Below are 13,574 nucleotides of genomic sequence, written 5' to 3'. Positions count from 1 at the left end.
ATCAAATGCTTCTGTGCCTAGTCTTTTGCAACCCTTTGAGAGTCACAGGGAAGTTAAAAGAAACGCTGCTCTTTCTCTCAGAGTTCTTATCTGGTCAGGGAAGCAAAACATTCACAGAAAATACATGAAAGAATGCTGTAGAACAGCATTCACATTTGAAATAGGAGGGCACTTGCATCTACTATGGTAAAGGAATTTGTGGTAAAAGTAATTTGGTGTGAGGTGAAGTAATCTAGAAAGTCTTAAAGAGAAATGTGATTTTTATGTGCATTTTGAAGGGTAAGATTTATAAAGAAACTCACTTCTAGATTACCCATCGCACTTAAAACTGGGGTTTGCATACAGATATTCAAATAAGCATTGATCATTTGGATAATGAAAGAGAATAAGTCACAGGAGAAAGGCAAGTCATGGAGGGAGATAGTTTCAGAAATTGCTTAGGGGATAGTGGAGTCTGAGCTAACTAGCAGAAGAAAGTCTTAAAGAACTAGATAGTACCAGATGTTGGAAGGTTTTTGTGGCATTTTGTATTACTGTTCATCAAGATTTGCTGCCCCTCCCTTCCCTCTTGAAGCCAGACTTGCTCAGGTGACTGATTTTGGCCAATTAAATGTGAGAAGTGAAATATGTCACTTTCTGGTGGAGACTCTAAGACCGGTGCAAGCTTCGCCATGCTCTTCCACCCACTGCTCACCAAGGCGACCTGCAGTTCTCCAGTGGCTCCTCTGGCAGCTTGGGTCCTCAGCTGAGAATGCTGACAACACAAGCAGACTAAACAGCAATCTTTGCTGTTTTAGCTAATAAAAATTGAGGAGTGTTTGTTACTGTATCTGACCTAGTCTCTCCTAACCCTGATGTGGAGTTCTGACCTGATTTGCTCAGTTTTGAGTTCCCCAACAGACTCAAGCAGAGACTAGATGAAAGTGGTCTAAGATAGTGGAGGTGATTTCTCCATTAGAAATAATAAGACTTTAGTCACTTCTTAAGAATTCAATGCCAGTTTGGTGGGTGGTGGTGGTAGTGTATGTATCTCTCCTACTTCACGACCTATTTATTATGGCAGCACCAAAATCATTTTAAGGAAAAGATCATTTGTAGAAGGGGAAAAGATCCTTAAGATCATTTGGAATCCTAATTCAGTGTCAGCAATGAGGGAATGATCAGACCAGATATTGTACCATCCAGGTACAGTTCTTTTTTTTTTTTTTTTAATATTTATTTTTGAGAGAGAGAGAGAGAAAGACAGAACATGAGTAGGGGAGGGGCAGAGAGAGAGACACACACAGAATCCGAAGCAGGCTCCAGGCTCTGAGCTGTCAGCACAGAGCCCGATGTGGGGCTTGAACTCACAAACTGTAAGATCATGATCTGAGCTGAAGTCAGACTTTTAACCAACTGAGCCACCCAGGTGCCGTATTCAGGTACAGTGCTAACCCTATTATCTCTCTTTAGCAAAAGTCTCAAGTTCATTTTTTTTTTTAAGTTTATTTATTTATTTTGGGAGAGAGAGGGCAAGTGAGCACGAACAGAGGAGGGGCAGAGAGAGAGAGAATCCCAAGCAGGCTCTTCACTCTAGCTCTATCCCACATATCATGGAATCATGACCTGAGCTGAAATTAAGAGCCTGACACTTAACCGACTGAGCCAACCAGGTGTCCCCAAGTTCATTTCTAATGAGGGACAGTGAGGTGGAGAATACAAATAGCATGGGCTTTGAAGCCATAAAACCTTGGTTCAAGTCACTTATCATATTTTAATAAAGTAAGTTAGCTTTTCCTAAGCAGCGACTTAATATAAAAATAACATAGTAGGGGCGCCCCAGTGGCTCTGTTGATTAAGCATCTGACTTCAGCTCAGATCATGATATCACGGTTCAGGAGTCTGAGCCCCACATAGGGCTTCGTGCTGACAGCATGGAACCTGCTTGGGATTCTCTCTCTCCTTCTCTGCTGCTCCCCTACTCTCTCTCTCTCCCGCAAAATAAATAAACTTAAAAAACAGTAACATAATAATGTTTATTCTGCTAGCCCTCTTAGATTTCTCTTTCCCCAAATCCCATTCATAGGGATCCTTAGAGGCCTAATGTTTTCAGTATATACCAGGTAAGTGTTCTCTCAGGCCCAGGCTTGAGCTGCATGAATCTCAGGCTCTAAGGCCCAGTTTGTTTGGTTCAATACTAGAATGAATTTCCTCACTCTGCTTTATCACCCTGGGGTCTGGAGGCTAAGGCTAGAATGACATATGTAGCCATTACTGATGTTGGCCTGGGAGAAGGAAGCCTGAACAGGTAGAGCTTACTACCCCTGAATCCATTCCTGGCTGCCCCAATCCTCCATCCCCTATTTACCCTTCCTTGCCCAGCATGCAAGCACACGTACATAAGCACCAGTGTATACATACATTCATACACATGTATGCGCCACCACCAGTTTTGATTCTGAAAATAATTTTATTATTTTACAGTTGTTCAGGAAAGTTCCTGGGTTGCTGTGACCAAGATTTGGTCACCAAAGAACAAAGGATCACAGCAGATCAATCAGTCCACTAGTTTTCTCTCTTCTTTGGGTGGTGAGAGCAGGCAGGGAACATATCATGTGCGTAATGAGAAACTAACCTGCAGGTAAGGGTCGGGGAAAGGGGGGCAAGGAACAGGCACAAATGGAATTCCATCCTGGTTGCCATTCTCAGACTTAGATTTAGATATATTGTCTTCTTTATATTTGCCCTCCACTTTCCTCACTTCTGTTACCACAGAGGGCAGATGGCTATGGGCTGAGAAACTGGGCTAACTATCACCAATAGCAGAGTAGCTTGGTATATCCAGAGGCTAGGAGTGGTCATCAGACCAGTCAGATCTCCCTGGTGGGAGTCAAGCCTCACCTAGGATTAGCTCCTAGTATACTGTTTTAGGGCCTACACTCAAAGCATATCTAGACAACACTGGAATGACAAGAATCTGATCTCCACTGTCCATAGCCAGTTCTTCCTTTCAGTGAAGGGAAAGGCATGGGCCACTTAAAACCTCAGTATATATGTGATCAAGGACACACACAATAGGATTCTATCCTTATAGTCCAGGACCTCAATTCTAACTCCAGTTATGTCTGAACAGCCAGGGAAGGAGTCGGGGTCCTACCCTGGGAATGGACAACTAAAACCCTGGGAAGTTCTTTAGCTCCCACCCTATTTTGCAAGAGATCTAATCAGCTATTCTAGGAGATACTGTTCCCCAGAACTTTGTTTAGGGCAGGTCCACCTTCCCTCTGAAGCAGGAGAAAATATAAGGTAACTGAAGCAAAGAGAGTATCAATCGAAATGATACTAGACTTCAGATTATTAGGTTTATTAGAACCATCTTTTAAGCTGAAAGACATTCTTCAGCATCTTTCACAGGACCACAAAAACTCAGGGCCCTGCAAAATCTGAACAAATACCAGGCTCAACCACCGACTGTGGGGCCTGCTCAGATTATGCAGAAGTGCTCTGGCCCCGGGGCAGTAGAAGAAAGCAGACCCGCCGGTCCCTGCAGCTCTGCCCTGGGCTGACATCCACCTCTGTTTGTGCAGGCACTTTCTGTGGAGAGTTGGAGAGAAGACCTGTAAGTGGGAAGACTGTTCCACTAGAATTGATGGTTTGGATGTTAGAGATGAGGGAACTCCAAGTTCTGAGGGGAGTGGTCGCAAAGATGAGAATTCAGTTTATAGATGGCCTGTGAAACACAGAACGAGTAGCACATGAACCATCAGAAAGTAGATGGCTGCTAGCAGTGGCACTCGGGTCCGGGAATGACAGAGTGAACGCAGGACCCGCTTCCATCCAGCACCACTCCGCGTCTGAAAGAAAAAGTGGAAAGTCAGAGAGGTTTGCCCTACAGGGATATGTCCCATTCCCTTCTCCAAACATTGCAGGAAAGAGGTATCCCAAGAGAAAGCCCCCTCAGGTCAGTTGGTCAACTACACTAGGTTCCTCTAACCTTCTATACCCTTCCAGTCTCAGATCCATCAGGTACTCAGTGCCTGGACCTTCACCTTCCTTTTCCTCGATCCCTTGCCCTCAGTGCAGCCAGCCCTGTCTGCTAGCATAGTACCTGTCCTTAGGCCTCTCCCCTTCTTACCCTTCGACAGCTGCTGCTTGTAAGATCTACTAGCAGTGCTTGCTCCTGAGTGCCACAGGAGCCAATGAGAGGAGACCGCGCAGAGTCCCATTCACTGTGCTCCAACCTGTGTTGAGGGGAAAAAAGAGACATGGCTTGGTTTATAGCACAAGCAGCTGATCAGGTGAAGTCTTCCCAGCCATCTTGCTGTGTGATGTAGCACGAGAGACTTGCAGGAAAGACTGCTCCCATAGTCTCTGTCCCCACACAAGTAGTGTGCAAGTGGATCAGTTTCTTTCAGCAGCAGTAAACAGTGAGGATGACTACGAGGAATTAACTGCCTACTGTGTATCCGATGCTGGATTGGGTGCTGTACACATACTTAATCCTCAAGTTAGAGGTTGGTACTACTAACTTCAAAGTAAGATTTCTTAGAGTGATAAAATTTCTTGCCCATGGTAGCACAGCCAATAAGAGGTCGAGCCAGAATTCAAAACCCAGGTGTGTCTCTAAACCTCATGTTCTTTTTTACCAATACACCAGAGAAACCCATTAAATTGTTTTTTTTTTTTTTCATTTACCAAAGGCTAATTAGGCAAAAGCATCCAAGAAAGATTTCTGTAGGGTTCTTAGGATTGAACTGAACTGGCAGCCTGTACTGCTTTCTTCTTCATTTTTTGCTGATTTGTTTAATACTGGAACTTCTCTATTTAATGAAGAAGCTGTCTTTTTTCCATTCAGTGGTTTCTCAAAATACATAAACTGCATCAAAGGGGCTTCAGGTAACATAGCACATTGGAACATTTGCCCATAGGGATGCACTTTTTAATCGTGGTGGGAAGGATGGAATTCTCCCCTCCTCCATATGAAGGGATGTCCATTAGCCAAACACTCCTGGCCTCTCATTGCAGGTCGCCAAGTTTTCTCCTGGAAAGAAAGAACACTTTAATCTGACTTGTTATTCTGGAAGGAGAAACTGAGTGAGCACAGTCTAGCTCCATCTTGCCAGTTTTCCTCTGAGAGTCAGGCTGACTGCACAGTATATCTTCTGTGTCTTTTCCTTCAGATGATAAGCTTTTCAGGGACTGCCCTGATCTGGAACAGCAAAGTCTGGCACTATGCAGGTCAGTATGTCCACTTCTGTAGGCTAGGCCGAGGAAAAATGAAATCTTTGTAAATGCTGGTGAACCAAACAGCAAGTCCACTGGGGATGCCTGGGTGGCTCAGTTTGTTAAGTGTCCGATTCATGACTTCAGCTCAGGTCATGATCTCATGGTTCATGGGTTTGAGCCCCCAAGTTGGGATCCATGCTGGCAGTGCACAGCCTGCTTGTGATTCTCTCTCTCCCACTCTCTGCCCCTCCCCCACTCGCTCACTCTCCTTCTCAAAATAAATTTCTTTAAGAAGAAATAACAAGTGCACTGAGTTCCACATACATACAGAGTACATGTGAAGGAAGCTCTAACATTAACATGGCAGCATGGGGCCTGGGCAGGCAGCACTTGATCAGCTACCTACATTTGCATTTTTCATCAGGGCTAAAGAGGACACTGTGGAGGAGGTAACCTTAGATCAATGTGGCTTATCTTGACCCCAAACTTCACTGCAGCGCCCATCTCAAGACGGGAATTAGATCCTATTTATTCCCAAGTCTGGCCCTGAAATGTACTCAGTGTACCCAGAAATGATGAGAAGTGAACAGAGGCTATCTCCCTCAGCCCCTTACCGCCGGATCTGCTCCTCGGCCACGGAAAGGGCATTCTCAGCAGCCACTCTTTGGTCTCGCTCTTCTTCCAGGAGCTTCCGTAATTCGCTCATCTCTTGCTTAGTGTTACATAGTTGCTGCTGAGCTTCAGAAAAGCTTCAAAATGAAAGGACATCAAGCAGCATCAGTAGGTGCAGAACACAGTTGCTGACACAAGGGATTCAAATCCTTCATAAGATTATAAAGCAGGAAAACGTATAGACATTTGTACAAACAAAAAATAGGAAGGGGAAAAGATTTAAAAAAAAGAGTATTTTAAAAGTGTAGCTGTCAAAATAAGCTGTAAAAAACGCCTCCGATTTTAGAGATTGACTGCATATCTTTCATTTGAATACCACAGGATTAGTGGTGTGTGCGTGTGCATGTTTGCCTGTGTGCTGCTATTTCTTTACAAACTTTCAACTTTACAAATTTGCTATTACAGTTGGTACTATTCAATCCTCACACCAATTCGGTAAGGCTGATAAGAAGACATATTAAACCCATACTCTGGGCTCCGGTTCCATCCAGATGACTGTCCATTTCTGTACACGTAGTGTGTGCACCAGCGTTGAGGGCTGCTCCCCTACCTGAGTTGTGGTTCCCTCAGTTCCTCAGGATCACTCTTCCTGTGAGCTCCATTCTTTTCTTGGGGAGCTCCTGGAGCAACGTCTATATTCAGAGGCCCCTAGAAGAAGAATAAGTGTAGTAATTCAGTGATAAATGCACTTAAGAAACTGTGTGGACAAAATGAGAACTCACTCAACACCAGACAGAATGAGACACCCTAGAGAAGAACACTCCTCTTGTCATTCTATTCAAGTACAGAGTCAGAAGTGAGACTCTTCTGCTCTAAGAAATTAATATCCTACCTAAAACTCTTGATTAGATGTTCTCCCAGATAATAATTTTTCAATCTGTCCTCTTAAAAGTTTAAAGGCTTACTGCTGAAATCTGCTTTCGTCTAGTGGAGGCTCATGGGCTTTCCAAAAGCTACTCTGATCCTTCCGTTGTTTGACTACTCCCAAACCTTCTCCTCCTTTTCTGTCCTATTCAGCTCAATGCTAATTCTCACTATCTCCCAGCTCCAACAGTACATGGCGCTGGACTGCGTCACCAGCTCTGCCTGTTTTGTTTGTCAGGGCCAAATCTTCCTATAGCTTTCTTATTTCTTGAAGTAAAATCTACAGACTTAGTGACAGAGTTAAAGCCTCGGTCATCAATGTTTCCCACTCACTTTTTGATTTCTCTCCCACCATTTCACTGATCTTCGTCCTTCTTCTAATCCCTTCACTCTTTAATTTTTCTAGGCCTTATTCCCATCTCAGTGAACACTCTCCTCTCTTCCTTCACATCTAATTCATCTTCAGCCTGAAGCACCAGCCTCTCCCCTGCTGCTCTTTATGATCTCCCATTTGCACTCAATTTTGTAACACTTTTCCCGGTCCCTCGTGGCCTTCTTGCTCACCGCTTGCAGCTCCTGGACCTGCTTCTCCAAGACCGTGCAGTGATTAAAAAGGTCAGTGTAGTGCTGCTGGCTCTCACGAAGACTCTGACTGGTATCGCCAAGCTGTACTGAAAGAGTGTTTTTCTCTTCAAGTAGTTGAGAGAACTGCAACAGTGGAGAGAGGAAGGACTGTTTCATAGCAAGCAGTGCTTAGGAAGACTCTCAGAGTTTCAAGAGTCTAATTTTTTTTTTAATGTAAGACCTTTATTTCAATAATAGTAACAAGAGCATTGTGTGTTCCTTCAAACTGAGAAAACTCATTTTTCAACCGAAAAAGGAAAATAATTCTGGAGGAGTGATAGGAAACTATTTGTGGTGCCTAGTACATTGACTGGAAAACTAGAAAGCAGAAACCCCCAAGCAATCTGATAGAATAACAATCCCAAGTATGTAAGAGGAGAAAGCTTGGGTCCAAGTGAAATGACTCACAAATGACTATAATCCTTAGAAGTCAATAAGACATAGAGCTGTCACCTAAAAATTCACACAACCACAGTACTGGGCAGATTCTTCACTGCTGCAGTATAAGTTGTCAGAAAAGTAGAAAAAGAAATTATCATGGGTGGTAGGTGGGAGACACAGAAGAAATCCTAAATTTCTATGTACATGTAAGATACTATATTGGAAGCACAGACTTTCAGGTGGAAATATTTGTCACTCAAAGCAGGAACTTCCTCTGCTACCTGAGTAAGAGGTAGGTACTCAGTCTTTCCTTGAACATGTCCAGTGTCAGGGGTGCTCACCACCTGACAGAGTAGCCCACACCATTTTTCACCATGTCAAAAGGCAGAAAATTATTTTCTATACTGAATGAAAAATTTACCCATTGTAGCTCTTACGATGATTTGAACTCAGGCCCCTAGAACTAGAATTCTAATTCCTCACTTGCAGGCTGTCAGGTTTCAAGTTTTAGTTGATTAATACCCAGAAACATTAACAATCAGAGATATCTCTCCAAGGTCCCTGCTATAGGACTCTATGTATTATGTGAAGGGAAACCAGTGTACCTGAATGCATCTTCAATCTTCTCCTGAGTATTCTTTTTGTGAGTATTCTGGGTTACTACTTGTATAAAAAAGTTGACTCAATGTTCAAAGAGAAGACAAATTTTTCTATAGATACTCTGGCTGCATGGGAAGGACATTTGATACTCACAGAAAACTAGAATAAGAAATCCACGTGGTATAACAAAAATATTTGCATAGCCAGAATGAAAATCACAACAAATAACCTTACCTCTGAAAAGCAAGTTTACAAAGCACTTTTTAAAGTATGATCTGATTTGAGAGAGGTAGAGGAACAATTTCTGTCCTCATTCATAAATGACAAACACTACTAATTTGAAGACAGGGGTAGACATGACTGCTGTGTACAATGACAACTACTGGGTTCTGAGACAGAGTATTATAACCTTCTCCTAACACACAAAAACTAATTTTTCTGGCAAGAGTGAACAGTCCAACTATACCAAAAAACAAAAAAATCACCCCAAAACAAAAACAAAAACAAAAACAACTCTCAGTATTGAAAAATCCAACAACTTTTTTTTCCTTCACAAATCTAGAGGAGAAAAGATAGATCTGTAAAACTCATTGGAAGCAAACCCTCTTCACTGGAGAAGTCTAATTGCTTATTAGCCAGCCATCCTCATATAAAGCACATTCTATAATGTTTACATTATTCTGTCTAGGATTAGACACAGATTCCTATAGCTCAGGTATTGGAAAACTTTGGTCCAGGGTCTACTGCCTTTTTTGTAAATAAGGTTTTATTGGAACATGACCACTCTATTTATGTGCCACGTACAGCTGCTTTTGTGACACAACTGTAGAGCTGAACAGTGGTAACAGAGACGGCATAGCCTACAGACCAAAAATATTTACCATGGGCCTTGAAAGAAGAATTTGCTGACCTCTGTTCTAGGCTCATAAGCTGTTGTACTTCATCATATCTATACTTATAAAAACAGATATAGGAGGGAATAATCTAGACTACATTATACCAATAATCATTCCTCCCATGTTTTTAAGTTTTAGGTTACATGTTTTTAAGTTTGCATTACATACAAACATCCAATCATGCTGGCAGAATTACATATATAAAGTCTGAGCATCCATGGAAAGAATTAGGTCAGTGGCTTGGAGAGGAGCCATTCTATGCTGACAGTCCATCTACTCTGCTCCCATTCAAGGGCCCAAGAAGCAATTCTCCTAGGTAGCTGGGACCCATTTAGAGTGAGACTCTAAGCTCATCAGATGATATGCTCCATGAGGGGCCACTGTGTATCCTAACATACAGCCAGGCTCATAGAAGGCAAGTAATAGTTATTTGTTTGCTGAATGAATAAATGAATGACACTGGGGACAGAGATAATACCTTACAATTGATTTCTAAAGGAAGCACTCTCTCACCCAGAATGATAGTGACCCAAAGTAGTGCTTCTCATACTTTAAGTGATAGATGAAGTATATCTTAATAAAGTTGTTAAAGAAAACATAACTTTGCTATGACCCAGAACCAGTATATAAATATATATAATTGAAACTAAAGTTTCCCAAAACAAGAGATATTCTTTATTACATATTACATACTACACACATATTTCCAATCTTTTTTATTGTGCTTTTTACAAAACACTATTTGCACTGCTTCTAATAGCCCTAACTGGAAAAACCCAAAAGTGCTCTAAACAGCAGAACAGAGAAACTATGGTATAAGGCTACAATGTAATACTGTACAGCATGAGAAAGGAAAAATCACACAATATACAACATGGATGAATCTCACAAAATAAATGAAGCAACGTAAGAGAGAAGATATGATTCCATGTATCTAAGTAGTAGTTCTAAGAAGGGGGTGGCAGTAAACAGAAAAGAACATGAGGGACTTCTGGGGTTCTGGTATGTTCTAATTCTTGATCTGAGTGCTGGCTATACAGGCGTCTTCACTTTGTGAAAATATGTTCTGTTGCATTTATGGTTTGTATGCTTTTTGTACCTTTTACTCAATAAAACATTAACATTAGGGGTACCTGGGTAGCTTGGTTGGTTGAGTGTCAGACTCCAGCTCAGGTCATGATCTCAAAGTTGGGGAGTTCAAGCCCTGCATCGGGCTAGCTGCTGTCAGCATGGAGCCTGCTTTGGATCCTCTGTCCTTCTCTCTCTCTGCTCCTCCCCCATATGTGCTGGCTAGCTCTTTCTCTCTCTCAAAAATAAACATTTAAAAAAAGTTTACACTGAAAACTTTTTAGTTGCTACCCACTAAAATGACCTCATCATTTACGAATGGCCCTGAATCACGGTTTAAAATACTGTCCTAGAAAGACAAATGCTCAGCATTATTTAGAGTGATTTTCAGGAGAGCAAATGTAACAAGGTTGAGGGGGAATCTAGTTTATGGAAACAAAGTGAACTGGGTAAGAGCTTTTCTGGAGCCCCCTTGAAAACTCCCAGACAGGGGTGGCTGGGTGGCTCCGTTGGGAGAACATCTGACTCTTGACTTCAGCTCTGATCATGGTTCGTGAGTTTGAGCCCTGCATCGGGCTCTGTACTGACAGTGTGGCGCCTGCTTGGGTTTCTGCCTTTCCCTTTCCCTCACTCTCTGCCCCTCCACTGCTCCCCCCCCACACACAAAATAAATAAATTTAATAAACTTATTTATATGAAAACATAACTACTCCCAGACAATTACCCTAATAAAAGGTCTATAGTTTTGCCCATTCATTTGGATCAACAAACCTATTTTTTAAGATGCAAATTTGTCTGACAAAGTTAATAGCACGATCAGTGTCTGATACTTCAATGTCAATGGAGTTGAATTTAACATTTAGTAACTACCTTCTACATAAGCTAGGTACGGTGCTTTTCCACACACTGTTATCATATTTATCTCAGAATCACCTCCTCCAAACACCTTAGGCAAATTACTTAATACCTCTGGGCCTTAGTTTCCTTATCCATGATACAGTTTACCAATCTTTACCATTTTTGGCTTATAGATTCTTTGGTGAACTGATGAGTTCTCATGATGAGAAACTTACACACAAACACACACACACACACATACACACACATCATTTTGTATATAATTTTTGGACATTCACAGCTCTCCTCAAAGTCAATCTTTGTACTCTAGAGTCCAAATGACCTCTTAAATCCCTTCTAGTTCTAACATAAACTACCTAGCTGGGTTCCTCTGAAGGAGGCAGAACTAGGGAGTTGCCACTAGAGAATATTTGAACAGTCAAAAAGCAACAGGAGTAAAATGATTAATAAGAGGGTGAGGGAGGAAAGGCAGGTGAATAAGGAAGAGAAGAGAGAGAATGAATGAGGAGAGAAGACAGAGATGTGAGAAGTCTTCCAAGAATAATTTTCTTTAATCTTGCATTGGTGAGACTGGCTCTCGGGATCAGATGGCAAAGTGGCTCCTCCCTACAGAAATACATCCTATTTACTCCAGGATGCTTCTTTAGAATGTCTGGATGGCATGGATGGGGTCTGGGGAAAATCTGGCTTCTTCAGTTCCAGAACGTTAGACACCAGTGAAGAAGTATACAAATGGAGTGGAACAAAGAGCAGCCCTCTCACCTCTATCCCTGCTATCTAATCACATCTGAAATGCTTCCTTCAGGAGACATTTTTCCTGTTGCGCACTGCTGGGAAACAGACAGGAAGGTGTTGGAGGATCTGTGGGGAGTTATCTCAATATTACTAACCAGGGAGACAGATGGTGAGACAATGCTGGGGAGCAAGTCCTCCTAAACGAATTGGATTTTTTTTTTTAAATTCTTATTGATTAGATTTCTCCAATCATTCGCAAGGACATTCCAAGGATGAGAAAAAGGATATGGTCCTGTGTCTGTGCTTTGAGGGGTGTAACCCGGGCTCCAAGAACAGTAAATCTTCTGTGCCCTAAAGCTAGAAACCAGGTTTAATCAGGTCATACTTACCGTCTTGCTTCTGGTCATGGAAATAAGAAATTGAACTTCAGTCTAGCAGGAAACACTTACCTTACTGTTTAGTTGCTGAATTCTCAATTCCTTTTGGTGAATTTCCTTTAAGCTGTCATTGAGCTGAGTCCTAAGAAGTTCTGTCTCATAAACTAGGTTTTGTGATCCATCTAGGGACGCCAATGTCTCTGGGGATGCCTGCCAGGATATAAGCACTGATGAAATTCCCTCCCAATGCTGTTCATGCTTAATTCCTTCCCTCAATAAACCCTGTCCACCTCATAGGAGGTCACAAGACAGCTTGCCTAAGAGTGGTAGATGAGCACTTGGCTTGCAGGAAGCTGATGCTTCCTGGGTGGTGGTGATCTCTAAGTAGCAATCAGCACTGAAATTACTCACCTGTCTTTGGTACTGCACTTTGAGGGCCTCAGTATGGGAGGAAGGAGATCTCAATTCCCTCATAAGATTCTGCAGATGACTGAGCTGCTGATCTTTATCTGAGATAGCCATAAGGTACTGCTCCTTCATTCTCCTCTCCTGAGCTTCCCAGGAGCTCTTTTCCATCCTAAAAAACACATGAAATGCTCATAAGCAAAAAATACTTGTGAGACAAGGATGAATAATTACATATTCAAAACTGTAGTATGGGCTGTAGAGATGTAGTAAGTATGTAACCAAAGTGAAATTTATATTATAAATTGAACCATACAGCAAGTTGATGAAGCTGAACTAATAAAAGAATTCAACTGGCAGGACTGAGGATGATTTCATGGAAAAGCATTCCAGGTGTCAGGAACATAATGAACAAAATGCATAAGAATGAATACACACATACATGCACGTGCATGCATGTGCACACACACATACACACACTGAATTTAGAAGTGGAAAATGTGTTAAGGTGGATAGGGTAGGAAATGAGGATGGGAAGTGAGGTTGGATCATGTGGGGCATTGAATGGATGCTAAATAAAGCTTATTCTATAAGCAATGGGAACCACTGTAATTCTTTGGAAAGGTAGTGCCAGATGCAGTCTAAAGTCATAGTTTCAAAAATACAACTATAGAATCTTGCAGGAAATGGGTTCAAATGCTCACTCTATCATAAACTAGGCATTGGACCCTGTGTAAAGTTTCTTAAACTCTCTAAGCTTCACTGGTGAAATGGGAATAAATATCTATTCCTGAAGATTATTCTGAGGATTGAATGAGATACTATATGCCATGCACCAAACACAGAGCCTGTGCATGTCATAATCACCCAACAAATAAGAGCTGTTGAT

At 42.0% G+C, this 13,574-nt stretch overlaps 1 protein-coding gene across 8 annotated transcripts in view; it reads right to left on the bottom strand.

Moving 5' to 3' along the window:
• Positions 1 to 3,316: 3,316 nt before the first annotated feature.
• The window catches only part of GOLGB1 (golgin B1), a 95,820-nt gene continuing 85,562 nt past the window's right edge, over positions 3,317 to 13,574 (bottom strand). For 7 of the 8 annotated variants that reach the window (XM_039248895.1, XM_039248897.1, XM_039248898.1 and 4 more), the window contains 7 exons: positions 12,692 to 12,857; positions 12,353 to 12,490; positions 7,306 to 7,449; positions 6,428 to 6,525; positions 5,820 to 5,954; positions 4,115 to 4,220; positions 3,317 to 3,833 (listed from right to left, as the gene is read on the bottom strand). In XM_039248895.1, the coding sequence (XP_039104826.1) occupies positions 3,699 to 3,833; positions 4,115 to 4,220; positions 5,820 to 5,954; positions 6,428 to 6,525; positions 7,306 to 7,449; positions 12,353 to 12,490; positions 12,692 to 12,857 (922 nt within the window). In that variant the 3' untranslated portion in view covers positions 3,317 to 3,698. The remainder of the gene's footprint in view (positions 3,834 to 4,114; positions 4,221 to 5,819; positions 5,955 to 6,427; positions 6,526 to 7,305; positions 7,450 to 12,352; positions 12,491 to 12,691; positions 12,858 to 13,574) is intronic. The other variant, XM_039248899.1, reaches the window with a different exon arrangement.

This window comes from Hyaena hyaena, unplaced genomic scaffold, assembly GCF_003009895.1.
Source record: "Hyaena hyaena isolate Hyena2069 unplaced genomic scaffold, ASM300989v1 scaffold_321, whole genome shotgun sequence".
NCBI lineage: Eukaryota > Metazoa > Chordata > Mammalia > Carnivora > Hyaenidae > Hyaena > Hyaena hyaena.
The sequence above is the reverse complement of the archived record's forward strand: the minus strand, read 5'-3'. Positions and strand labels throughout refer to the sequence as shown.